General features: G+C 38.4%; 1 protein-coding gene across 4 annotated transcripts; it reads left to right on the plus strand.

Moving 5' to 3' along the window:
• Nucleotides 1–2,138: 2,138 nt before the first annotated feature.
• On the plus strand, nt 2,139–17,903 carry tmtc4 (transmembrane O-mannosyltransferase targeting cadherins 4). Of its 4 annotated transcripts, none has more exons than XM_084422003.1 (18): nt 2,139–2,635; nt 2,737–2,936; nt 3,455–3,570; nt 4,090–4,306; nt 5,021–5,105; nt 6,192–6,286; nt 6,437–6,529; nt 6,607–6,768; nt 7,688–7,890; nt 9,001–9,175; nt 9,319–9,450; nt 9,729–9,808; nt 9,967–10,074; nt 10,175–10,316; nt 13,481–13,595; nt 17,164–17,276; nt 17,377–17,446; nt 17,668–17,903. In XM_084422003.1, exons 2-18 carry the CDS (start codon nt 2,775–2,777, stop codon nt 17,814–17,816), a joined length of 2,217 nt encoding a protein of 738 aa, XP_084278129.1. In that variant the 5' UTR covers nt 2,139–2,635; nt 2,737–2,774; the 3' UTR covers nt 17,817–17,903. The 4 variants fall into 4 exon arrangements, with proteins under 4 accessions (XP_084278129.1, XP_084278130.1, XP_084278131.1 ...); XM_084422004.1 differs by having other exon boundaries at nt 2,204–2,387; nt 2,741–2,936; XM_084422005.1 differs by having other exon boundaries at nt 2,496–2,635; nt 2,741–2,936.
• Nucleotides 17,904–22,541: the final 4,638 nt, after the last annotated feature.

Genomic DNA, 22,541 nt, shown 5'->3' on the forward strand with positions numbered 1-22,541 from the left:
ATCAGAGAGTTACAGCTAATCTCTGTGATGTCATCCCTCATGAGATGGGGACTGGCGTGGCGGAGCTTACTGGCCGCAGTGGTATTTGTGTTGCTGACTGATTAGTGATGTGTCAGCGGTTCAAGAGGATAGTAGGACAATCATTATTACAACATGTTGGCACCATTCTGAAATCTTAAATACTGTATCTCACAAGGTAAACACTAGCCTTCACAATGATCCATAAGAATAGGTTTATTTAAAATTGCAAGTCTAGATTAAAGCTAATTTTTTTCTGGCCTTTATCCAATTATAAAGCCAAACAGGGAAATACAAATTACACAGTGACAGAACATGTTTAGATACAGGCTACAAAAACACAATTTTGATTAGTCACAAGTTGTGGCCCAAATAATATAGCCTAGGCTACTATTACGGTGACCGGGAGGGAACATGTCCGGTTCACTTAGTTTTGTCGTGGCCACAACATATAAACTTGTGGGAATGTGATATTAAGTCGTGGGAACATCATAATATCTCGTGGGCACGAGATTGTATGTTGAGCAAACGACATCCGTTTCTCGTGGCCACGACTTAATATGTTGAGAGTGCGACATCGGTTTCTCGTGGCCACGACTTAATATGTCGAGGGAACGGCATCCATTTCTCGTGGCCACGACTTAATATGTTGAGGGAACACATCCGTTTCTCGTGGCCACGACTTAATATGTTCAGGGAACGGCATCCGTTTCTCGTGGCCACGACTTAATATGTTAAGGGAACATCCGTTTCTCGTGGCTATCTGTTTTATAACATGTGGGAACCGAATCTTCACATGCGATACGGGCTCCTCCTTTTACCCCGGTCATAATTTACTTTGTTATTTGTTAATTTAAGTTTCTCATCATTTGTTTTTGTTTATTGCCTAAAATGGGACTTTATTCGTGACCCGAGTATTTCATTCAAGCCAGCAAATTTCAGACGAAAAAGCCCATTCAACTTCAATGTTCAGGTGTCTTTCATTACGTACCCATGTCTTAAAACCCAGAGAACGCACTAGACATCTTTATATGACATTCCTAATTCAAAGTAAAATGTTATTTCATCAGTCACCTCCATCTCCGACTGCTACAGTATTGACCAGTGTGGTATCCTCAACATAACTCGTGGCCACGAGAAATAGATGTCATTCTCTCAAAATATGAAGTCGTGGCCACGAGAAAAATATCGTTCCCTCAACATATGATCTCGAGGCCACGATTTATTATCATGTTCCCACGAGTTTATATGTTGTGGCCATGACAAAACTAAGTGAACCGAACATGTCCCCTCCCGGTCACCTTATACTATGCACTACTGACTTAAATGTTGTAATGTTATTTTCTCACTAAACATCGGAGTCTGATCCAATCACTCTTGATGTTGTTATTTTTTTTTTTTTTTTTTTGTATTTTATGTTCTTATATGTGATATCAATACGATCATAATTGTATAATTATTCATTTCTGCCTTAAATGTTTGTACTTGAAATTTGTATATTAATAAAAAAAATAAAATAAATAAATAAATAAATAAATAAATAAATTTACAAAGCCCCCCAAAAAAAAAAAAAAAAAAAAAAACTCTTGATGTTGTTGACTCAGGCTCCATTGTTAAGTTGTGTCTTCAGTAGCCTATGTAGGCTACATTGCGTTTGCTTTTATGTTATGCTTTCAAAAAATATCTATATATAATGTAAAACATATAATTAGCATTATTATTATTATTAATCATTGTAGCCTCTAGTGATAATTTCAAAATGGCGGCGCCAGGGGGAATAGACTTTAAAAAGGGGGCACTTTATACAATTAAGCATCATTTTATAGAAAACTAATTTGATATTAATATAATACATCTAAATATATATTCTAATGATATTTGTCAAAAATGGCAAAAAACAACAAAAAACCTGCAGACTGTAGAAAACTAGCATGATAATTCCGACAGCACGTTAAGGCATGCAGGCAGGCAGCATTACTCCATCGTTCATTTAGGACATGTTGTTTAAAAAGTTGTAGATAAAGTATACCACATCGCACTGCTGCCGCTTAACATTTCATGCGATGTAGCCATTTACAGTGAATTATTTTTCATTTGTTTGTATGAGTCCTCACATTATTTCCACTTGGCTGGCTCAGGTCACGTGACGTCACAGTCTATTCTTCTCCGCGCGCTAGCAGGAAGTACAGCGAGAGAGGCTCATTCAGGGATCAGCCATCGTCTAGCCACGTATTAAGCATTTATTTTCACATTCGTGGGGTTTCGCGATATGTGCATCGTATTTATGTGACACATGTGATTTAAATCCTGTATTGCTCGTCTCCTACAGATTGCACATCGTCTTCTTCGGCGGGCAGACATTTATTGACGTCAGTGCACGTTTATACTATTCATATTTGTGAATCATGTTTTGACGATTGTCATTCGCGCGCGAGCAGAATATATGTGTAGAAAACGTAGAAAGTGTGAATGGTTTAGTATCCTTTGCTCGCCGTGACAGCCGGTTGCTATGCATTGCATGCATCTGTGTGTATACAACCATGCAGCAGCATAGCATGCAACTGTGCTGAGATGTCACACTGCCTTTTCTAACAGATCTCTTTAGTGTATACAGTAGGTATGTTTCCAGTCTGTTCACCCTTCTCGTAAAATGTTTTGTCTTTTTTGGGGTGTTAGTTTGCTATTTTAACCTCCAACCTGCTTTCTTTGTTCTGCAAGACAGTGGTGGGTCAGAATGAACAGAAACCTCATGAAAGATGGTGCTTTCTGAGCCTTACTGGGATCATCACATCCCCCTGCCAAAACTGGGACCCTTGCACTCCAGGCTGGTCACTGCCTTTGTTGCCCTGATCTGTTTCATAAACAGCCATGATGGGGACTTTGTCTTTGATGATTCAGAAGCCATCATCAATAACAAGGTATTAACCCCTCCCTAAACCCTGGTTACTTACATATTTATTCAGATGTTTATTATGAAAGGAATAGTTTACCTAAAAATCTAAATTCTGATATTGTTTATTTGCCCTCATTTTGTTCCAAACCCAATTCATTGGAGTTGACAATGGATGGTGACCAAGTATTGGCCATTCATTTTAATTTTATGAAAAAAAAAAAAAAACAGCTTTGACATTCAGTTTTGAGTAATTTAATTTTTACATTTTGGGGAAAGCCCCCCTTTAAATTTTGTTCAATTGTGATCTCAACATACATATATTTGCAGACTTTTACATTACATTCTTATGTTTTGTTGATTGGCTGTTATCTCAAGTCTATTGGATTGCATTATTTTGTGTGTATATATCTAATACTTTTGTAATAATAGCATAATATGTATGCAAAATATTTAAAGATATTGTTAAATTTTCTGCTATATGATAATAAATAAATGTTGGCGTATTTTTGTATGGCAAGCCATTGTGATTTCTACACTTTGTAGGATTTGAATCCTGGCACTCCTCTGAGTAACATCTGGAAAAATGACTTTTGGGGAAGTAACTTAAGTAGCAACTCCAGTCACAAATCCTACCGGCCGCTGACTGTCCTGACCTTCAGGTACGTTACCACAAAGACAAAAGTGTCTTTCAATTACTGCTGTGTGACTGATGATTAACACAAGGTAATAGGCCAATTTGCTTAAATAGTGAATATTGTCAAACCTCTTTACATGCATTAGATGTGTGGACTTGTAATTTTATTCTCAGTGGGAAATCAAAAAAGGTCCCTCAAGTGCTTCCTCACCAAACGCCACAATAATTGACATTAAAATTGGATGCATATATTGCTTTTTTTTTTCAAACTCATTTCAGAATTGTCTTTGGCATTTGACTGCTTACTGTGAGGAAACTATATAGGGGGCGTATTTCATGTCCTGCATGCTGCTAATGAGAATGACATCGTTTTGCATCAGTAATGGCCCGTTATCCCAACTCAACCATAAAAGTTAGTTTATAATGCTGCTATGTCTGTATGCCATCATATCTCAGCTTGTTTGTGTTTCAGAAATACAAAACTTTTGTGAGCACAGTAGTCAAAGTTGGTTTTAATTATTCTGGATGTTATTTATTTTCCCAGGATCAACTACCTCTTGGCCGGTGGATTGCATCCAATCGGCTTCCACACGCTCAACGTTGCCCTCCACTGTGTTATTTCTATGTTAATGATCGATGTGTTTGCAATATTAATTGGCGGCCTGGTTCACGATGGAAGAGGGGCGAAACTCAATCTCTCTCCGAAAGCTTCCTTCCTGGCTGCGCTCTTCTTTGCTGCACATCCAGTTCACACGGAAAGTGTAAGTAGAGTGGGAAGACGTGATTCAGCAGGCTGTCTCTGCCCGGTAAACAATCTTTGTCTACAATGCTCCACATCACAATGTTCATTGATGTTGCATGAAATATACATTACAAGGCCTATGGAGAAGAAAGCTTCACGCAGCTGGTGTGCATCACATAGGCGGGCTCTACAGTTAGCCGTGGCTATTAACAGTTACGAAAGCTCGCTCTGACCTGCCACGGATGCGTCCGAGCACGGCAGAGACTGGCAATGCTCCGGTATCTGCTCTTTAATCAGGTTCAGAAAGACCAGCCCTGGACCTGGAGGGGGTGAGGTTCAGAAAGACCACTGACTTGGGGCCTACGGGATGTATCAAAGAAGGTGGCCCCAGGACTCCAGCCAGGGCCGACTGCAGTTCTGTAATGAGTGCTGCCTCCTGCCTCCACCGTTAATTTGGCACTGCCAGAAATACAGGCAATTTCACAGACGAAAGGATGGCGAAGGATGTTTTTATGCTGCCCATTTTTGTTTTTAATGTACAAGCAGGATTTCATTAGTTTAGGTGTAGATGTAGAATGCGTAGATGCTATTAAAACGAATGCCCTCGGGGTGGATTTCACAGCCGTGACCTGCTTGATGACGGATGATGCTTGATGTAACAATGTCCTTTAGCTCTCTGAAGTATATAGTTGATCTTATGAATAATCTTTTTTGTTGGCTCTTTGTCTTGTAGGTGGCTGGCATTGTTGGCAGAGCAGATTTGTTGTGTGCCCTCTTTTTTCAACTCTCTTTTCTGGTTTACTGCAGAGCGTTTCAAGGTCAGTTGATAAACTAAAGCACTTGTCTTTGTTACAGTTATTATGGCAATTTTATTATGTTAAATTACAGCAATAAAATTTGAAAGGAATAATTTTTTTTTTTTTTTTTTTTTTGGTCATCATTTACTCTGCTGTTCTAAACTTTATTGCATCTGTGGAACATCGTCCTTCGGATGAGGCGTTAAACCAAGGTCCTGACTCTCTATGGTCATTAAAAATCCCAGGATGTCCTTCGAAAAAAGAGTAGGGGTTTAACCCCGTCATCCTGGCCAAATTTGCCCTTTGACCTCTGTCTATCATCATGGCCTCCTATTCATCCCCATATATACTGATTGGCTTCATCACTCTGTCTCCTCTCCACCAATAAGGTGGTGTTCGTGTTCGTGGCCGTTCTGGTGCACCATGGCTGCCATCGCATCATCCAGGTGGATGATGCACATTGGTGGTGGTTAAGGAGATTCCCCCTTACATGTAATGCACTTTGAGTGCTGAGAAAAGCGCTATATAAATGTAACGAATAAAAGGAGAAATTTCAAAAATTGCACTGGTTGCTCTTTTCCATGAAGTTGGTCTCTGATTTTGACTTCAGGTTTTCAAGATCAAAAAAAGACACAAGCAGCATAAAAGCATCACAAAAGTAGTCCATTTAACTTGTGTACTGTATTGTAAGTCTTCTGATGTCTTACGTTTTATTTTTGTGGACTAAATTTAAGTCATTTTTCAATGACAATTTAACCTCTTCAAAAAGATCATTGGGATCAGACAGGTTTTGTGAACTTTATCCACTGAGAAAAGATCAGAGTTATTTGTTCATGAACTCTATATACCTCTTTAAGGATACTTTTATAGTGCTTTTATGTGCTATTTGAAGATATAAAGCGTAATTCCTCATTCATTGTAATTGTATAAAAAATAAAGCAAGTCATACACGTTTGAACAGTGGAGAAATAATGACTTCATTTACATTTTTGGGTGAATTAATCCTTTAATTTACAGACACTGCATGTTGGAATATTGCTGAAAATATCTCTTTCTTTGTACCAAGCATACTGTTTCATTTAGGTACTCTTGAATTTTTCTCTGTAGGTGGTGATAGAAAGTTCTCTGTGTTGTGGATATTTGGCAGCATTCTTCTTTGTGCAGTAGCCATGCTGTGCAAGGAGCAAGGCATTACGGTTTTGGTGAGTGAAAATGTATACATTTGAGATCTGCAGATCAAATACAGTATATGGTATTAGCATACAAATGTTAGATAATCCCACATCTATTTTTACAATACATATCCTTGATCATCTATAAAATATTCTTGTTCTTTTCTTCCGTGTCTGAAGGGAGTGAATGCTGCTTATGATATTCTCATGGTCTGTAATCTGAACATATATGAACTCGCTCACCGGCTGCTGTCCAGGAGAAAATCAGCTGATGTAAGTGTCTTACTCACAGTCGCTCTTTAGACCCAAACAAACTTTGGATTGATATATACTTTCTCTTTTACACCCAGGTTGGTGGGTTAGTGCAGAGCGGTTTGCTTATGAGGTTGGCTCTTCTCTTTCTTGGTGGGTCCTTTCTTTTGTATGCAAGATGGAGGATCATGGGAACTGGGCCTCCATCTTTCACTGAGGTGGATAACCCAGCATCCTTTGCTGAAAATGTTGTCTTAAGGGTAAGCAGTCCTTTCAGTTTGGGTAACTCGATAATTCGATAACTCTTTAAATGATGCGATTCAATATGTGATACGATAATGTTATTAAACAACAGAAACTGAATAATCAAATGTAAAAAAACACTGCTTAGTCTTCACTGTATGAATTAAATATAGTATATACTGATGCCTATTAAAGCTGCTGTCAGAGCTGCATGGATCCAAGATATTGTTACGTGTGCTTTCTTTCTCAACTTTTTACTCCACTTAAGACATAAATGACTGTTTATGTGAATACTCACAAAGTTTGGCAATTTGCATAATTTGTGTGTTTTTGGCCATTTAAGCTGCGGAAGAGAACTGAAATCGCAATTATGTGCTGTCCTAGTGACTACTTCCTGTGCACATGAGTACTTCGCTTTATTGCGCCTAATAACATTAAGCATGTCACATGTATGTATGTATGTGTGTGTGTATATATATATATATATATATATATATATATATATATATATATATGTCTAGTCTATTTGCTGCTGTCTGTGTCAACCTAAAACTTAGACTTTTCATAATCTTTTAAAATATCATAAGCCATTTGCAATATTTCTATAATTTCTATATATTATGCAGCCCTATCTTTTGAAGTTGTTTTTGATAATATGCCTGTGATACTGTTAATATGTATTTCTTACTATACATTTTATATCAATGTAGAGTTAAAAATTTTATTTAGAAGAAAAAAGGTCTTGTTTACATGACACTGTTTTCACTATATATATATATATATATATATTAATAATTCTAAAAATAATTAGTAATATAATAATCATTTTAAAATGTATTCATACACTGTACTCTTTAATATAACTTCTTAGTCATTTTTCCCCATGCAGACTGTGTTTTCACATGTTCCTCTTCTCTGCTCTCCTTCTCTCTTCAGATTGTGAACTATAATTACTACTACTCCTTGAATGCCTGGCTGCTGCTGTGTCCCTGGTGGTTGTGTTTTGATTGGTCAATGGGCTGTGTGCCTCTGATTAAATCAGCCACTGATTGGAGGATTGTCTGGCCTCTTGTGCTATGGTGCTGTCTGATGGGCTTGGTAAGCCAAGCTCTGTGCTCACAGGACAGCAATAAAAGAAGGTAAGCACTGTATCAAAACAAGACATGCTTTGTGCAGTGATGATTTGAAGAAGACAGCCTAGTTGTTGTTACCTGAACATTTATTTCTATACAGTTGTCATACTGTATTGCTACTTTAAGACTTCTTTTAATGGATAAATCACATATATTACTTGTATCATTTAAATCCAATCCTGTTTTCTTAGTTTTTTCCCCCCTGAAACACAAAATACAAAAATACTCCTTATTCAAATTCTCCTTATGGAAAAGTAATGGCAACTAAAATTATTGGCAACTATTTCTTCTATTTTTAATACATTAAATTTGGGCTATGATAATACAATCACATTTTTGTCTTAAAATATTTCATCATTATATGTATTTTATATCAATATAAACACTTCCGTTTAAAGGTTTGGGGACAGTAAGATGTCTTATACTAACCAAGGCTGAATTTATTTGAGCAAAAATACAATAAAATCAGTATCGTAAAATATCAGTACAATTTAAAATGCTACAATTTTTATTCATTTGTCACATGATCCTTCAGAAATCATTCTAATATTTTAATTTGGTGTTTAAGAAACATTTCTTATCAATGTAGCCCTGCAATACACAATAAAGTTATCGACCAACAAAATTAATCCAGTTTATCAAGCAGTTTTTGCACCTCAGTTCTCATTTCTGTATGACAAAAAAAACAAGGAGTATTCATCCTGAAATATGAACACCCAACATTTGTGGAAATGTGCGGTCCTTGGAGGCACAGAATTTTAAAGTAATTGTTTTGTTGGGTAACAGGACATTGTGGAATTTCAGGAAATGATCTAGCTGCGACTAAGGAAGCTTGATCTTCAGAGCTCAAAAAATGCCCAATTCCACCTTCAGAACTCAAACATATCATAAACACTTATATCCGCAAGAAATGGCAAGCTAAATGGCATCAGACTTTACAAAATCAATTCTGTTTTTTTTCAATTGATTTTTCAATCAATTGCTGGGATTATATTACCTACACATGCTGTCGAATAGGGCACTCCAGACTAAAACTCATGTTTCTGTTAATGGGTGAAGATCCAAATGAAAACTTCTTTACTGTCACTCTTGATCAATTTAATGTGTCCTGTTTAGGATTCTGACGTTTGGCTTGGTACTGCTGGTGATTCCATTCTTGCCAGCCAGTAATCTGTTCTTCAGGGTGGGGTTTGTGATAGCCGAGCGGGTGCTGTACCTCTCCTCAGCGGGCTACTGCCTCATTCTTGCCTACGCTGTGGGCTACTGTTGCTGCCACTGGAGGAAACACAAGGTATGTGACCTGTTCTACTTCCTGTTCAACCTGTTCAATTTCCCACTTATCACCTCCTAATATTCACCATCAGACCATAATTCACTGTAACTAATGTTCCGTTGAGTTTGTGTTCACGTCTCGTGTCTGTGGGATGACCGCAGAGGCTGCTGAGAGCGGCCACGTTGACGCTGCTGTGTGTGAACGTGGCTCGCTCTGCACAGCGCAGTCAGCAGTGGAGGTCTGAACAGAGTCTCTTCACCAGCGCCCTGTCTGTCTGCCCGCTCAACGCCAAGGTGAGACTGCACACCTTCCCCTTCATACTGCAGTTTAACTCCTCCATTGGTGAAATCCATTATGGTAACTTCAGCTTACCCATCAACACCCAAAATGCCTTGAGGAAGAGACTGAACTGAACCTGTAATAAGTGTTCTGTGAGTCAGTCTGTATTTGAAGCATCAAGCCAAAAAAAAAATAAAAAAAATATTTGCTCTCAATTGTATTCAGTCCAGTTTTGCACACCAGTGAGTTCATTAGCTTGATGAGCTCTCTAACTTTCTCCTTCCTTGCACAGGTGCATTATAATGTTGGCAAAAGCCTTGCTGACAGAGGCAACCAGAGTGCTGCTGTCAAGTACTACAGGGAGGCAGTGAGGTAAAAAAAAGAAAAAAAAGTCATGATTGCATCATATTCGGTTTGGCAAACACTCAAATCTTTCCACTTTCAACAGTGCAGTGTAGTGTCTATTATGCAGCAAATAAATTAGTTCACCTTATTTCCATATATGCTTTTTCTGTTTGTTGTTGGTACAGATTACACCCCAAGTACGTTCATGCTATGAACAATCTTGGCAATATATTAAAGGAAAGAAACGAGTTAAGGGAAGCCGAAGAGCTCCTGTCAGCTGCGGTTTATATCCAGTGAGTGAAGATTTTGAGTTCAAATATAACAGTACTGTTGTTATGAAGCCTTAATTCATCCTTGTAAATCATTCTGCTGTGTTTCTTTGATTTGGTTTAGGCCTGATTTTGCTGCAGCTTGGATGAATTTGGGTATTGTTCAGAACAGTCTGAAAAAGTTTGACAAGGCTGAACAGAGCTATCGGAATGCCATTCGATTCAGGAAAAAATACCCAGACTGTTATTATAATTTGGGACGTCTGGTAAGCGATTTGTTTTCTCTGTAATTTGCATACAGCCTTCAATGCATTTAAAGCATGTTTTCTTTCGTATGATAGACATTTCCCCATATTCCCCATAAACATCAGTTTCATTAATCTGAACAGCATGGATTTTTATTATGTCTATGTGCTTTTGGTCCTTAGCTATTATATTCACTCTTCCTGTATGAGTACAAACCAACATGGTGCAATTTATTATCAATTATGGCAAGAAATTGGCTATTCCGCTCTAAATATTGCCAATTTGATGTGTAATGACATGCTATTTTTGTGTTAATGAAGATTTGATTCCTGCACTCTATGAATTATCAACTTCAGAGCAGTTTTATGTAGGGGTGTACCGATACACTCATGTCACAATTCGATACAAATTGCAATACTGAGCTCACGATACAATACTATCGTGATATTTCAAGCCAAAATAAAGGAGAGGTTTTTATTTTTATATTTACTTTATTATTATTATTATTATTAATAAAATAATAATATTATTATTATTTTATAATTATCAGGACCCACAAATATTCCCCCCATTGCATTATTATACATTATATTCAACATTATATATAGTAGTTTAATGGAGTAATGTCAATGAAATGCCGTAAACTTGTACGCAGTAATCGCACTTCCAATGCAGGCATTTGTTGGATCTCTTGCACAGACTTTCCTGGAGCTTGCTATGTTCCGCTTCTCCTGCTATTAATGCACAATACATATAAGAATAAACCATCAAAAACGTTTTGAATAATCATAATACTAAAACTAAATGTGAGATGGTGATTAAAATTATGTTTGTGCTTTCACTTTGAGGAGTGTTGTTTAGTGCCTTTTGATGATCGATGCAATCAATCACAGTTCTAATCGCAAGAAAGCGTGTCAAAATGACTATTCCCAAACTGTCAATGGTTAGTACATACAAAAATTTTAATTCTGCTTTTATTCTTTCTCATGTTGTTTTTGCGTGTCACGCAAGCATTTGAACGTCTGTGTTTACCGTTTACTACAGTATGTGCATTGTTGTAAATCTGTTCATCATATAAAGCCATCGTTTCTCTTCAAAATACTTGCACTGCTTCCGAAATCAAATACTTCCATATTATATATCAACACCAACAGAATACATAAGTTGCGTCCCAAATGACGCAGTATACACTATGTACTTACTTTATGCACTATGTACTTATCCGTGTAGTGTATGGTTTTTATTGGGTTATTTTGTCATTCAACATCGGAGTCTGATGCCCCTCCCCCTCCGCTATGTAATTAAAGTTGCAACAGTCACAGTTAAGTCCATGAAGTGTCCAACATTCCACACTTAGTTTTTTCCGTTAATTTAGTGCATTATCAGAGAATGTCTAATAAGGCGAGAAGTTTCACTCTCAGTACACTTCCGGCTTCCGAAATGGTTGCAGTTCCACTTTGATTCCATATGAGGGCGCTCACAGGACGAGTGCAGAATGAATGGAGGTCTATGGCAGTATACCCCTCAAAATCCACTTTTCTCAGGATATAATTTTTTGTCTAGTAATTTGAATATTGTATTCGAAAGGAGATGCAAAGAAATTACACATTGCTGGGTGTTAGATTTTTTAGAGTCACTTATTTGCTTTAAAAAGTCTTTTAAAGTGTCAATGACGTCATACACATCGTACAACCAGAGATACTGCTTTACAGCAATCCTTCAGTCACTTTGGTGCTTTCGCACTCTGCACTTTCTTTTCTCTCGAGGGATCGACAACACAGCTGACACAGGTAAATACACGTGCTAGACGAGTTTTTGTTTTGTTTGTTTCTGGTCCCGCTTCGGATGCCACGATGCCATCAAGCGGTATCTCTGGTCGTAATCAGTCCTTCACTGACCAATCAGCGTTCATTAGCAGAATGCTAGCGTGTTATGGGCAACAACAACTCAACCTGTAAGAAATCGAAAGTACATAAGTACTCGTTCATTCAACTTTCGACCTATAACCCATGTTGAACTTGCGAAACCTACTATCGAATCTGATATTTCTCAACGGCAATCAGGTGAAAGAGACAAATTTAGCCGTCTAGCCCCATAGACTCCCATTCATTCTGCACTCATGGGCGATCGCCCCCAGTGGAACTCTGGTGGAACTACAACCAAAATTCGGTACAATAGGACTTAATAGGGAGTGGGCAGGCTCTCCGTAGACGGGCTCTGGCATTATCCAGGTATTTAAATGTTTTTTGGGGGGAACTTTCAGTGTGAATACACAACTTGCGCTATTTATACTTAAAAACGTCATAGAATAGTGCATAAGTATGTGAATTGGGACGCACTTATAGTATTTGCTAAACAGTAGGCAAAAAGTCCCCAGATGACCTACTACTTCCGGCGAGATTTTGAAGTGCGCATTAAATGGACACTTTACTATCCCATGAAACCACTAGAGGGGATTTATGAATTGAAGTTAAGCGACGCAACTGATGCTGGTAGGGCGCATGATGACAACATGATGGATGTAGTTTGTCCAGATTACATTCATACTATATAGAATATACTTTCTTAATGGTTGTGAAGTAAGTTCAAATTCTAATGTAGTACCTACTCAGACTGTATGCGATTTTCGGATGCACCCTTGGATTTGGATTAGACCACTCGATTGATTACTTTTACAATGCCATTATTTTATTTTTTTTGTAGATCTTTTAAGTTTTAGAGGAATGGACTTTAAATGGAAGGACAGAAATATCTCAGGTTTCATAAAAAATATCTTCATTTGTACTTGGAAGTTAAACGAAAATCTTATAGCTTTGAAACAACATGGGGGTGAGTACTTGATGACACAATTTTTGGGTGGATTACTTTATAAATAGAGTAAGCTGAGACTCTATCACGAATCATATCGTTTACATCAACAATACATCTCGTCGCGTTTTCACATCTCGATATAACGATGTATTGTTACACCCTTAGTTTTATCAAAGATGTGGACTAGTGGTTAATCAACACGCTTCAGAGTCGTGTTGAGCTTTGTTGCTTATGCAGGAAATGCTAGTTTGAATCCCACCTAAATCATTTCATTGCCCTTTCCCCCCTTTTTTCCTCCTAGAATAAAATAATAATAAAAAATGACAGTGTAAAGCATAAGACTTTTTTGGGTGCTTGTTTGTTTAATCTCTAGTATGCAGACCTGAACCGCAGCATTGACGCGCTAAATGCCTGGAGGAACGCCACCATGCTGAAGCCTGACCACAGCCTGGCCTGGAACAACATGGTCATACTGTTGGACAACACTGGTAAGGTGGAGTTGGAATTTATTGGGTTTGATTAAAAGGTCAGTTCATCCTGTCACAAAAAGGGAAAATTAGTATACTTGTTGCTGATGTACTACATGTAGTCTGGAATACTTGATTCTGATTGGTCTGTTGCTGCATTCCATGGTCAATTATTTTATATAATGACTGCTAATTATTTAATTATACATTGTCCCTACATAGCAACATAGTGTCTTATATTACTCTGCAGTCTCTTTCTTCTCACATACTAAGGGGCTGTTTACACCTGGCCACTTCATGCGTTTTCTGTGATCGGATAGCTATCCGATCGTGAAAAGACCAGGTGTAAATGCCCTCCGAAACGCATTCGAGACGGATTTGAATCCGATTGCTCAAATCACTTCAGGAGGTGGTCTGGGCCGCATTCCGGACGAAACTGGACAAGTGTAAATACATCTGGTTGTTGAAACCACATATGTAAATTTTACTCCTCCCAAAAATGCTAAAAAATAAACATGTGAGAGCGTGTTATAGGCTATATGTAATGTTATAGCCAGATATGACGACGCTACTGCAACACGCATCACCGCAGACGAGCAGCTGAGCATGTATTCATTAAGCCAACGTGCAAACTATCGCAAATCAAAGTGAAAGTAAGTTGCAGACTCTTAACACACAATCCTCATCATTAAAAGTAAAGAAACAAAATGATCTTACCAAGGCTGTTGCCGCTCTCTCTTTGATTTAGAAATTTTAGCTGATGATCAATAAAATGCAGCTCATATCTGTTGCTTTCCGTGACGTGCACTCCATTAAATCTGCATATAGCGCGGGAATTGAAGATCGGATTTATATCCGTTTTGCAAAAACACATTTATGTGACCAGGTGTAAATGGAAACGTTTTGAAAAATCTGATCGCTATCCGATCTGAGAAAACGCATGAAGTGGCCAGGTGTAAACAGCCCCTAAAATAATTGTAACTTATTTCAATATTTCATGTTTATTTGTTTGTTTAATTGGTGTATATATGTGTGATAGTGAGCCTTACATTGGGGTCCATATCGGAGTTCAGTTTTGCATGAATCAGTTTAACAATGCAGTATAGATTCGTATTGTTAAGTACAGACAGGGCCAGTCATGTATGTATAAGCTGAGTGAATGTTCTCATTAAACGTGACCTTGACCCTGCCCTTGGGGGTAAACAGATGATCTTGGCTTCCTCCCAATTCTTCCCGCCTTGTCGTTTTCGTCTGGTGTGTCCCAAGTATAGCCGTGGCTCATAGCTGTGTGTGTGATAGAAGGAGAGAGAGAGGTGTGAACTTCCATTCTGCAGATGCTGAGCGTCAGGTGCACGCTGCCACATGGGGCCATGCTGCATAATTAGTTCACCCTTTACAACAATTAACTCCTGCACCCCATCTTCACCCCCTCTTTCTCGTCACAGACCCTACACGGATACCTTAGCAACTTAGTTTCTATTAGAATTGTCCGGTAACCTTTTAATGTTTTGTCTTTGTTTGATATAATTAGCACATTGAGTAATATAGTTGGGCAAGTTTAACATACTTTGGGATGTGTTAATTCAATTAAAAGTAGAATTCAGAATAATAAATGTTTAACTCAAACAGTAGAAACGTAGCTAAAAATAATCACGTCATCAGTTCAGAAGAACTGATTCACAGAAACGAATCAAACTTTCGATTCATGAAAGTTTTGAAACTAGTCTAATGGCAGCCTTTGGAAAAAGTAAATGTCAATCAAGAAACATGAAAATGTTATTTACTGTGTTTCTTGAATTTGTATCACCAGCAAAAATGATTGCAGATATAGCTTGAATTTTGTTTATTGATCAGCCCTACAAAAAAAAAAAAAAATATATATATATATATATATAATTAAAAAATTTTTTTTTATTATTTTTTAGTTCATTTAACCATACTGATATGCATATATTTCTGTGCCTGTGTTTTTATTATTATGAGGGAACAATTTCCCCAAAAATTGCCGTTTTGACGAGATATTACAGGATTAACAGAGGATGTCTTTTCCGGGAAATGCCGGCATAAGAACCCAACATGATTAGACCGGAAGAGCAAGAATCAACAATGCTTGAAATTTATGTATTAAAAGCCTTGTGTGTTGTTTTAAAGCCACTCTTCCCTGCCGTGTGGAGAATGGCGCGATTCCCTGACAGAAGCCGTTTATTCAAACGCGTCTCCCAGGCAGGTTGGCCCTCCCTGGAGAGTCTTGGCACGGCCCATTTTCCTTGCCAAAAAAACAACAAAAAAACAACCTGGCACCAGCATCTTCACCCTCTGCATTTTCCAGTCCGAATTGATCCCCAAACCCCTCCCAAAAATAAGTCAATTATTGCAACCAGGAAATTGGAGTTTTCTCCTGCTATTGTTTCCTTGTAAGATTAAACTGAAAAAGTATCAAGAAAGAGTGCGAACATAAAACATGAGTCATATTTAGGTTTCAACAGTGAGGAATAATCCTCAGCAGCTCATGAATTTGTTAAGGGCCAGCCAGTGAGAGAAGATCTATCTGAGCCTGTGGTCAGAGGGAGTTTTGACATCCAGATCAATAAGTCAGTAGCCCTTGTGTTGCCCTCTAATTAGGAAGCTAAAAGAATCAGCCATGTGTGGAGTGGAAAAACTCTCTTCTGGAGGCTGCTGACACACCAGAGCAATCCGCTCTGCAAAGTCAACAGAAATTACAGAAGGACGGTATACAATTCTCTGTTTGTGACATTTTGAACTATATATAAAAATGTAATCAATTTTCTCCTTCATAATTCCTTAGGGTTTTAATTGGCCAATTGTATTGCTGTAAATGGTTTAATACACAACAAACGCTTTTTTTCTGTGAAAGAGATTCAAAAGTCTGGCACTAAACACTAATTAAATGTTCTTTATTTTAAATAGCTAGATTTTTACATTTTATAAAGAAAATGGTTTACCTGTGCAAAAATCCATACAAGGCTCTTCCAAATGATAGCCAGAGCATGATGTGCAACTGCTAAGTTGTTCTATGTGATCTTAGCACGTTGCTAGGGTTCTGAGTGGTTGCTAGGTGGTTACTTGCACTATGTAAGTTAGTAGTCGCTGAAATTCTGGTCCCTAGATATTGCTTGGGTTCGTCCTTCAGTGTAACAGACGCTATGCATGATTCTGCCTTTAGCCTTGGTGGCCGCAGCAACTCCTGGTGCGGCACAGTTTATGAAAATTAAGATTACATTATCTCACACAAAACAGGTCGAAGCAATATTTATATTATCTACCTTCATGCTGAAGGTATTTAAAGCTTCTGAAGTTCATTACTAAGAAGTTGTTTTAATATAACATACTAAAATGTTATATATGATTGTTAGTTATTAGAAATATGGGTGAACACTAAACAAGAAGCTCATGTAGCACTGAGGTTTAAGCAAAATACGTAAGCATTTTGTATGTCCATTATTTTGTTTTGTTTTTTTCTCCCCCATTTTATCACCAACCGAAAATCATTACGCCTAATCTTTTGGAAAAGTAAATGCCCAGTGGGTTAAGCAAGGTAACTATTTAATGTTTTGTCTTTTCATGAAAGGCAATCTGGCTCAGGCTGAGCTGATTGGAAAGGAAGCATTAAAGATATTGCCAAAAGATCACACCATCATGTTCTCCCTCGCCAATGTCCTTGGGAAACAGGAAAAATACAAGGTTAATACAAACTTTTTGCTTTCTCTGTGAAAATGTTACTCAAACTATTTATTTGACACGGAAGGAACTTTATAATAACCAATGTTCCTTTTACTCCCAGGAGTCGGAAGGATTCTTTCTTAACGCTCTGAAGATCAACCCAAACGTTGCCAGTTGCCATGGTAATCTTGGTAAGTCTCCCAGGATCCCGCTGGCACTTCAGTATTGTCACAAAAACAGTTGTGCAAGTTTTGACTCCTGCAATGTTACACGATACAGGGATAAATCGGTGCGATTGAATCAATAAACAAAGCGAAGTGGCTATGATTCGTCTCCCATTCACTGGGGACCGATGCTGAGTTACTGTACAGTCCCTTGATTTAAGTGACAGGTCTTTTTTGTGTTCCTGCAGCTGTTCTTTATCACCGTTGGGGAAAACTAGACTTGGCAAAGCGGCACTATGAACTGTCTCTTCGACTGGATCCCAGCGCCCCAGGGACCAAGGAAAACTACAACATGCTGAAACGCAAAATAGAACAGAGGCAAAGGACTATTGGATAACACTGTTTTTGATAACTGCATGCCACAGAAGTCTTTGTACGGTCTCTACATAACTAAATAAATGAATTAATTCGTCTAATTAATGTTCACTTTTGTCTATTATGAATATTCCCTCCTCACATGGTTGCTTCAATTCTGGCCACATTATAGTCTTTGTAAGGTCAAGACTACGGTTTCTTAACCGGCTCAAATGAGTTTGTCACGTGTAACTGTAGTCTCAAGACATATGGAACATATCCACTATCTTGACTTTCATCTTTGACCTCATGTTATGTCAGCTGGGCCTCTATTTATTAGTCTGTTACACTTTGTAATTGCAAAGTATGTTACTCTTGGCTATTCACCAAGAACGTACCCCACTGTGGACATTGCAACAAATTGCGTTTTAAAATGTCGAGTTACCATGAGTCGCACACACCGCTATAGGCCAATGGTTTTTGTTAGCATGTTTGTTTACACGCCTTCCGTGGTATCTGACATACGTGTCTCGAGGACTGGATCATGGCCTATTGTTCCTCCGAGTCCTCTGTAGTTAATGTCGGAAAGGTGTTTTGCGAGTCGCTGTTCTGATGTGCCGAGGCCGGGGCCGTAGGGTCACCCGAAGTAGGAAGCCGGCAGCCATGACAGCAAAGAAAACAGTGAAGCTCAGAATGGGGGCTTCAAAGGAGATGGAACGCAGTCCCTAGGGGCATCTCACACATGCTGGCTGCTCTTGAAAGTTAGTGAGCTGAGCGAGGGCTGACCTCGAGACAACTTCAGTCAACAAGTCTCCTTCTTAGTTTAAAGTGCATCGTGCTTTTATTTTTTCACCTGCTTCCTCGAGCCAACGGGACACTTTTGAAGACCAAGGATCGCAAAGATGATGCTGCTAAGATGACAGGGTTGTTGGTTCTAACGATACCATCCTTAGATCTGAAATATCAGCCTGCAGATATAATATATAGACAAAGGTATTACTAGAATCATTGTTTTGAACAACAAAAAAAGCTTTGAATTATAGTGGTAACCACTGTCTGTCTGAATTTTTATGCTATTCTTCTACTTCCCTTCACACTGCTGAAATTGAACCAACAAGGGTGGACCGGTGTCTTTCCACCTTTGCTTGAATTTCACACATGTTGTACCCGCAATATTTTCATAGTGTTGCATAGAAGGATTACTGTGTCCAGTTCTGTTTTTACACATTACTGAGTTTAAAAGTGTGGAATCCATTGGATCTCTGCCTAGCCTCAGAGAAAGTGAACAGTCGTACTAAAATGCATGGACAGGAGGCTATACAGTATTTGAAAAACTATGCATTCGAACATTTTTGGATCATGGAGGTTCGATAAAGGATGATCAAAGTGCAGGTATTCCGGGGACAAAGGAACCTGTACAGTAATGATTATGTTCAATACATGGTGTTATATCAAGAGTAATTACATAATTCACAAGCTGGAGAGACAAATTAATGTGGCAGAGAACATCTACCTGTCAAGTTTACCTTGAAGGTCAGGGCCACTTTAATGTAAAATCATCAAGGCTGCATTTATTTGATCACAAATTCTATAAAAACTGTAATACTGTTTTCTATTTGAATGTGTTTTAAAATGCAATTTATTATTTATTACTTTATTACTCCAGTCTTCAGTGTCACATGATCCTTCAGAAATCATTCTAATAAGCTGATTTGGTGCTCAAGAAACATTTCTTAATATCAATGTTGAAAACAGCTGTGCTGTGCTCTTTTTTTAATCTTTTTTTTTATATATAACCTTTAAAAAGAAATTCAGGTGAAAAATCTAGAGCAGAACAGTATCTTTGATTCTCTCTAGCAATGAAGCGTGCTAATTTGAACCTAAACTCAAAAGTATGTGGACTATGTTGCTATAGGAATATCACAGCATGACAATTCATTCATTAATTGCTGAGCTGAGGTGCTTTATAAAATGGCTCTAGTATGATTTAAGTGGACTAAATTAGATCGAAAACATGTCAAAACTTAAATATTTTCCATGTTAAAATCAAACCATTATGAACCAATTTCAGTTGAGACCCCCTCTCCAGTTCAAACCAGTAACAATCAGGCTAAGCTTCGTCGTTTCCACACCAGCAGTTCTAGGAGTTGTCTGTGATCCTTTGAATCCAAGAGTCTGTAGAGAGAAAACAAGTCAAATCCTTTTTTTTTTTTTTTTTTTACAGTCAGTGACCTGAGGTTTATTTAAGCTTCAGCACTTTGGCTAGCTCGTAGTGGTGTAGCACTTGACACGTGCCGCTTTGTGAACGCCGCTTGGCCCCACTGCATGTTTAGATGAACAAGCCCTGAATCACATTTTACAGCTCAGAGCTCCTCTGACAGACTGCTAATCAATCTGACAGGATGTTGTCAATGTTGCTCTTCTAACATGCTCCCTGGCCCACCCTGCAGTCCTTTAAACAAAACTAATGGGTTGTGATGTCGGCTCTCCGACTTCCAGTCTAATTGATGTACATTTTGCAGATCTTCCCAGAACGGTAGCCGCCATCCGGCACGGTACATCCGCTCCTCTGACACCGGGTCAGGATTCACGCATACGTGTGATTATTAGGATGGCACTCATTAGGGAGCATCTTGCCTGACACTGTCGTTGCCCCGCTCTGAGGAGCATTCCACGAATTACTGCGATACACTGCCTAGCATTTTAAAAAGGACTGATTGTCACACGCGATGCCGCCGCCACCACCAGTCCCTGCGTCCACCTCTGCCCTACTGTGATTAATTGTTCGCGATGGGGAAGTAGAGGCCATTGATGCCAGCTGCTGGTCTGTGTTTGTTGAATTAATATCATGGACATTTTCTGCCAACACTGCCCTGTCATTCACAAGTCCTTGAGACATGAAACAAGTTTAGACATGCTTGGGTGTATTTTTTATTTTATTTTCTGATTCCTTATGTATTTATTTGATTCAAATAAAACCAATTAAATGTTGAAAAATAATAATAATAATTTTGAAAGCATAAATAGAAAAATGTTTCAAATATGTGCCAAGTTTTTAGAAATGTACTTTTTCAACCAGAACTAGTATTGCCTTGTCATAAAAAGGTTAAAATATCTAATATTTTAAGAGACTTCTTGACCTTGACATGCAGTCATGTGGGTCTGCAGGGCCCTTTAGTTTCCTTCTTTTTTTTTTTAATGTTCATACTTATATGACTTGTATTGATAAGTAGTTTTACTAAAATAGTTTTTCTAAGAAATAATAATAAAATATTATGCCAAACCCCTTAAGTATTTTAATCAGGCTTATAAAATCATAATTTTTTATATATAACAAATAGCCCCCAAACTAGCTAAAAAAAAACAGACTGAAATAGTATTTTCTAGAAAAAAAAACATACTTTTGACTTAAGCATTTTTGCTAAAATATTTTTTTCTTTGTAATTCAAATCAAAGAAATAATTATTTTTCTATATTTTTTGGGAGCCTAAGCCCCCAAATATCTAAATCAATTTTAATACAGAATGTAGGTATATTCAAGTAACTATGTATTATTGCATTTGATGTATTTCTAGATAAATACACAAAAAAAAAAAGGATCAGAAATTGTTTTGAAAAATACTTTTTTACAGTGAGATAGAACCAAAAAAAAAAGAGGGTCGTGATCTAGTTGACAACTTAATACCATAAAACTAAAAACGCCAGTATAAAAGCCAGTCTGGTTGTTTAAAATAAAAAAAGTCTTTCCCTCAGGGAGGCGAATGGAGAGAATCTTTTTAAGGGAGCCCTCTCAGCTGTTTTGCACAACAAAATGAGATGCTCTGGATCTTACTAAAAAAAATGGTGCACTGAGATGGAAATTTATTAACTGGCACCAGTTAATGTGTGCATTATTCATTTCTGGTAAGCATGAAAAATGATTTAAAGAGGTTTGAAATTGCAGCTGCAAAGGCTGACTGCACCGAGCCAAACTTGTTCATTTGATCCTTTAGAGGTGCAGAGGGGTGTGATCTGCTCTCTGGACAGGGTTTACAGTAACAGCTGTGCTCCTCTCACAAGGGGGCGGCCACTCGGCCGGGCGGTGGGCCGCTCTGAACAGATGGAAAAATACATCAGAGCTCTCTCACTGTTATTAAAAACACAGTATCCTCTGCTTTTTAGGCTTTAAGGCGGGTGGGGGTGAATAGGGCGGGACGGGATCGAATGGAATGGCTGTTGGGTAATTTCTTATCATCTTGTTTTCCAGAAATCAGAGAAAGGTATTTGTCTCATGTCAGTCGCGGAGGGCTTCTTGCGTTCTTTGTGTCTGTGTGTTTTTCTTGGTCTCTCTCTCAGCACCACCCCTCTTTAGCTCAGCGAGGGCAGCGAGGAGGAAACGGTGCCAGTGGCATATGGCTTGCCACTGCGCTAAACATCCATACTACAGACAGGTCCATCAGTCACAGCTCTGGCCGTGTGAGAGGAGAGTATGGGTGCCTGATAGATGGTGTTTAGAGCTTACCTGCTGTTACGACATCACCACTGAAACACTGGGCTCCCCCCAAAAGCCCACGCCGACACTGGAAACCGCAAAGCGTGAAATACCACGTCTGGAAGTGCCTACCGAGTCGGCCGAGTTACAACAAATAATAGATAAGCTATTTAAACCCACAGTTAGGGACCCTGGGTCAGAGCCGCGCACATGCCAATTAATACGCAACATCTGCCATAGAGGGAATGTATATGAGGAGCCTCGGTTCGATTCTGGTAATTTCATGGCAAATGTTTT

The sequence above is a fragment of the Rutilus rutilus genome, assembly GCF_951802725.1.
Source record: "Rutilus rutilus genome assembly, chromosome: 10".
NCBI classification, from domain to species: Eukaryota; Metazoa; Chordata; class Actinopteri; order Cypriniformes; family Leuciscidae; genus Rutilus; species Rutilus rutilus.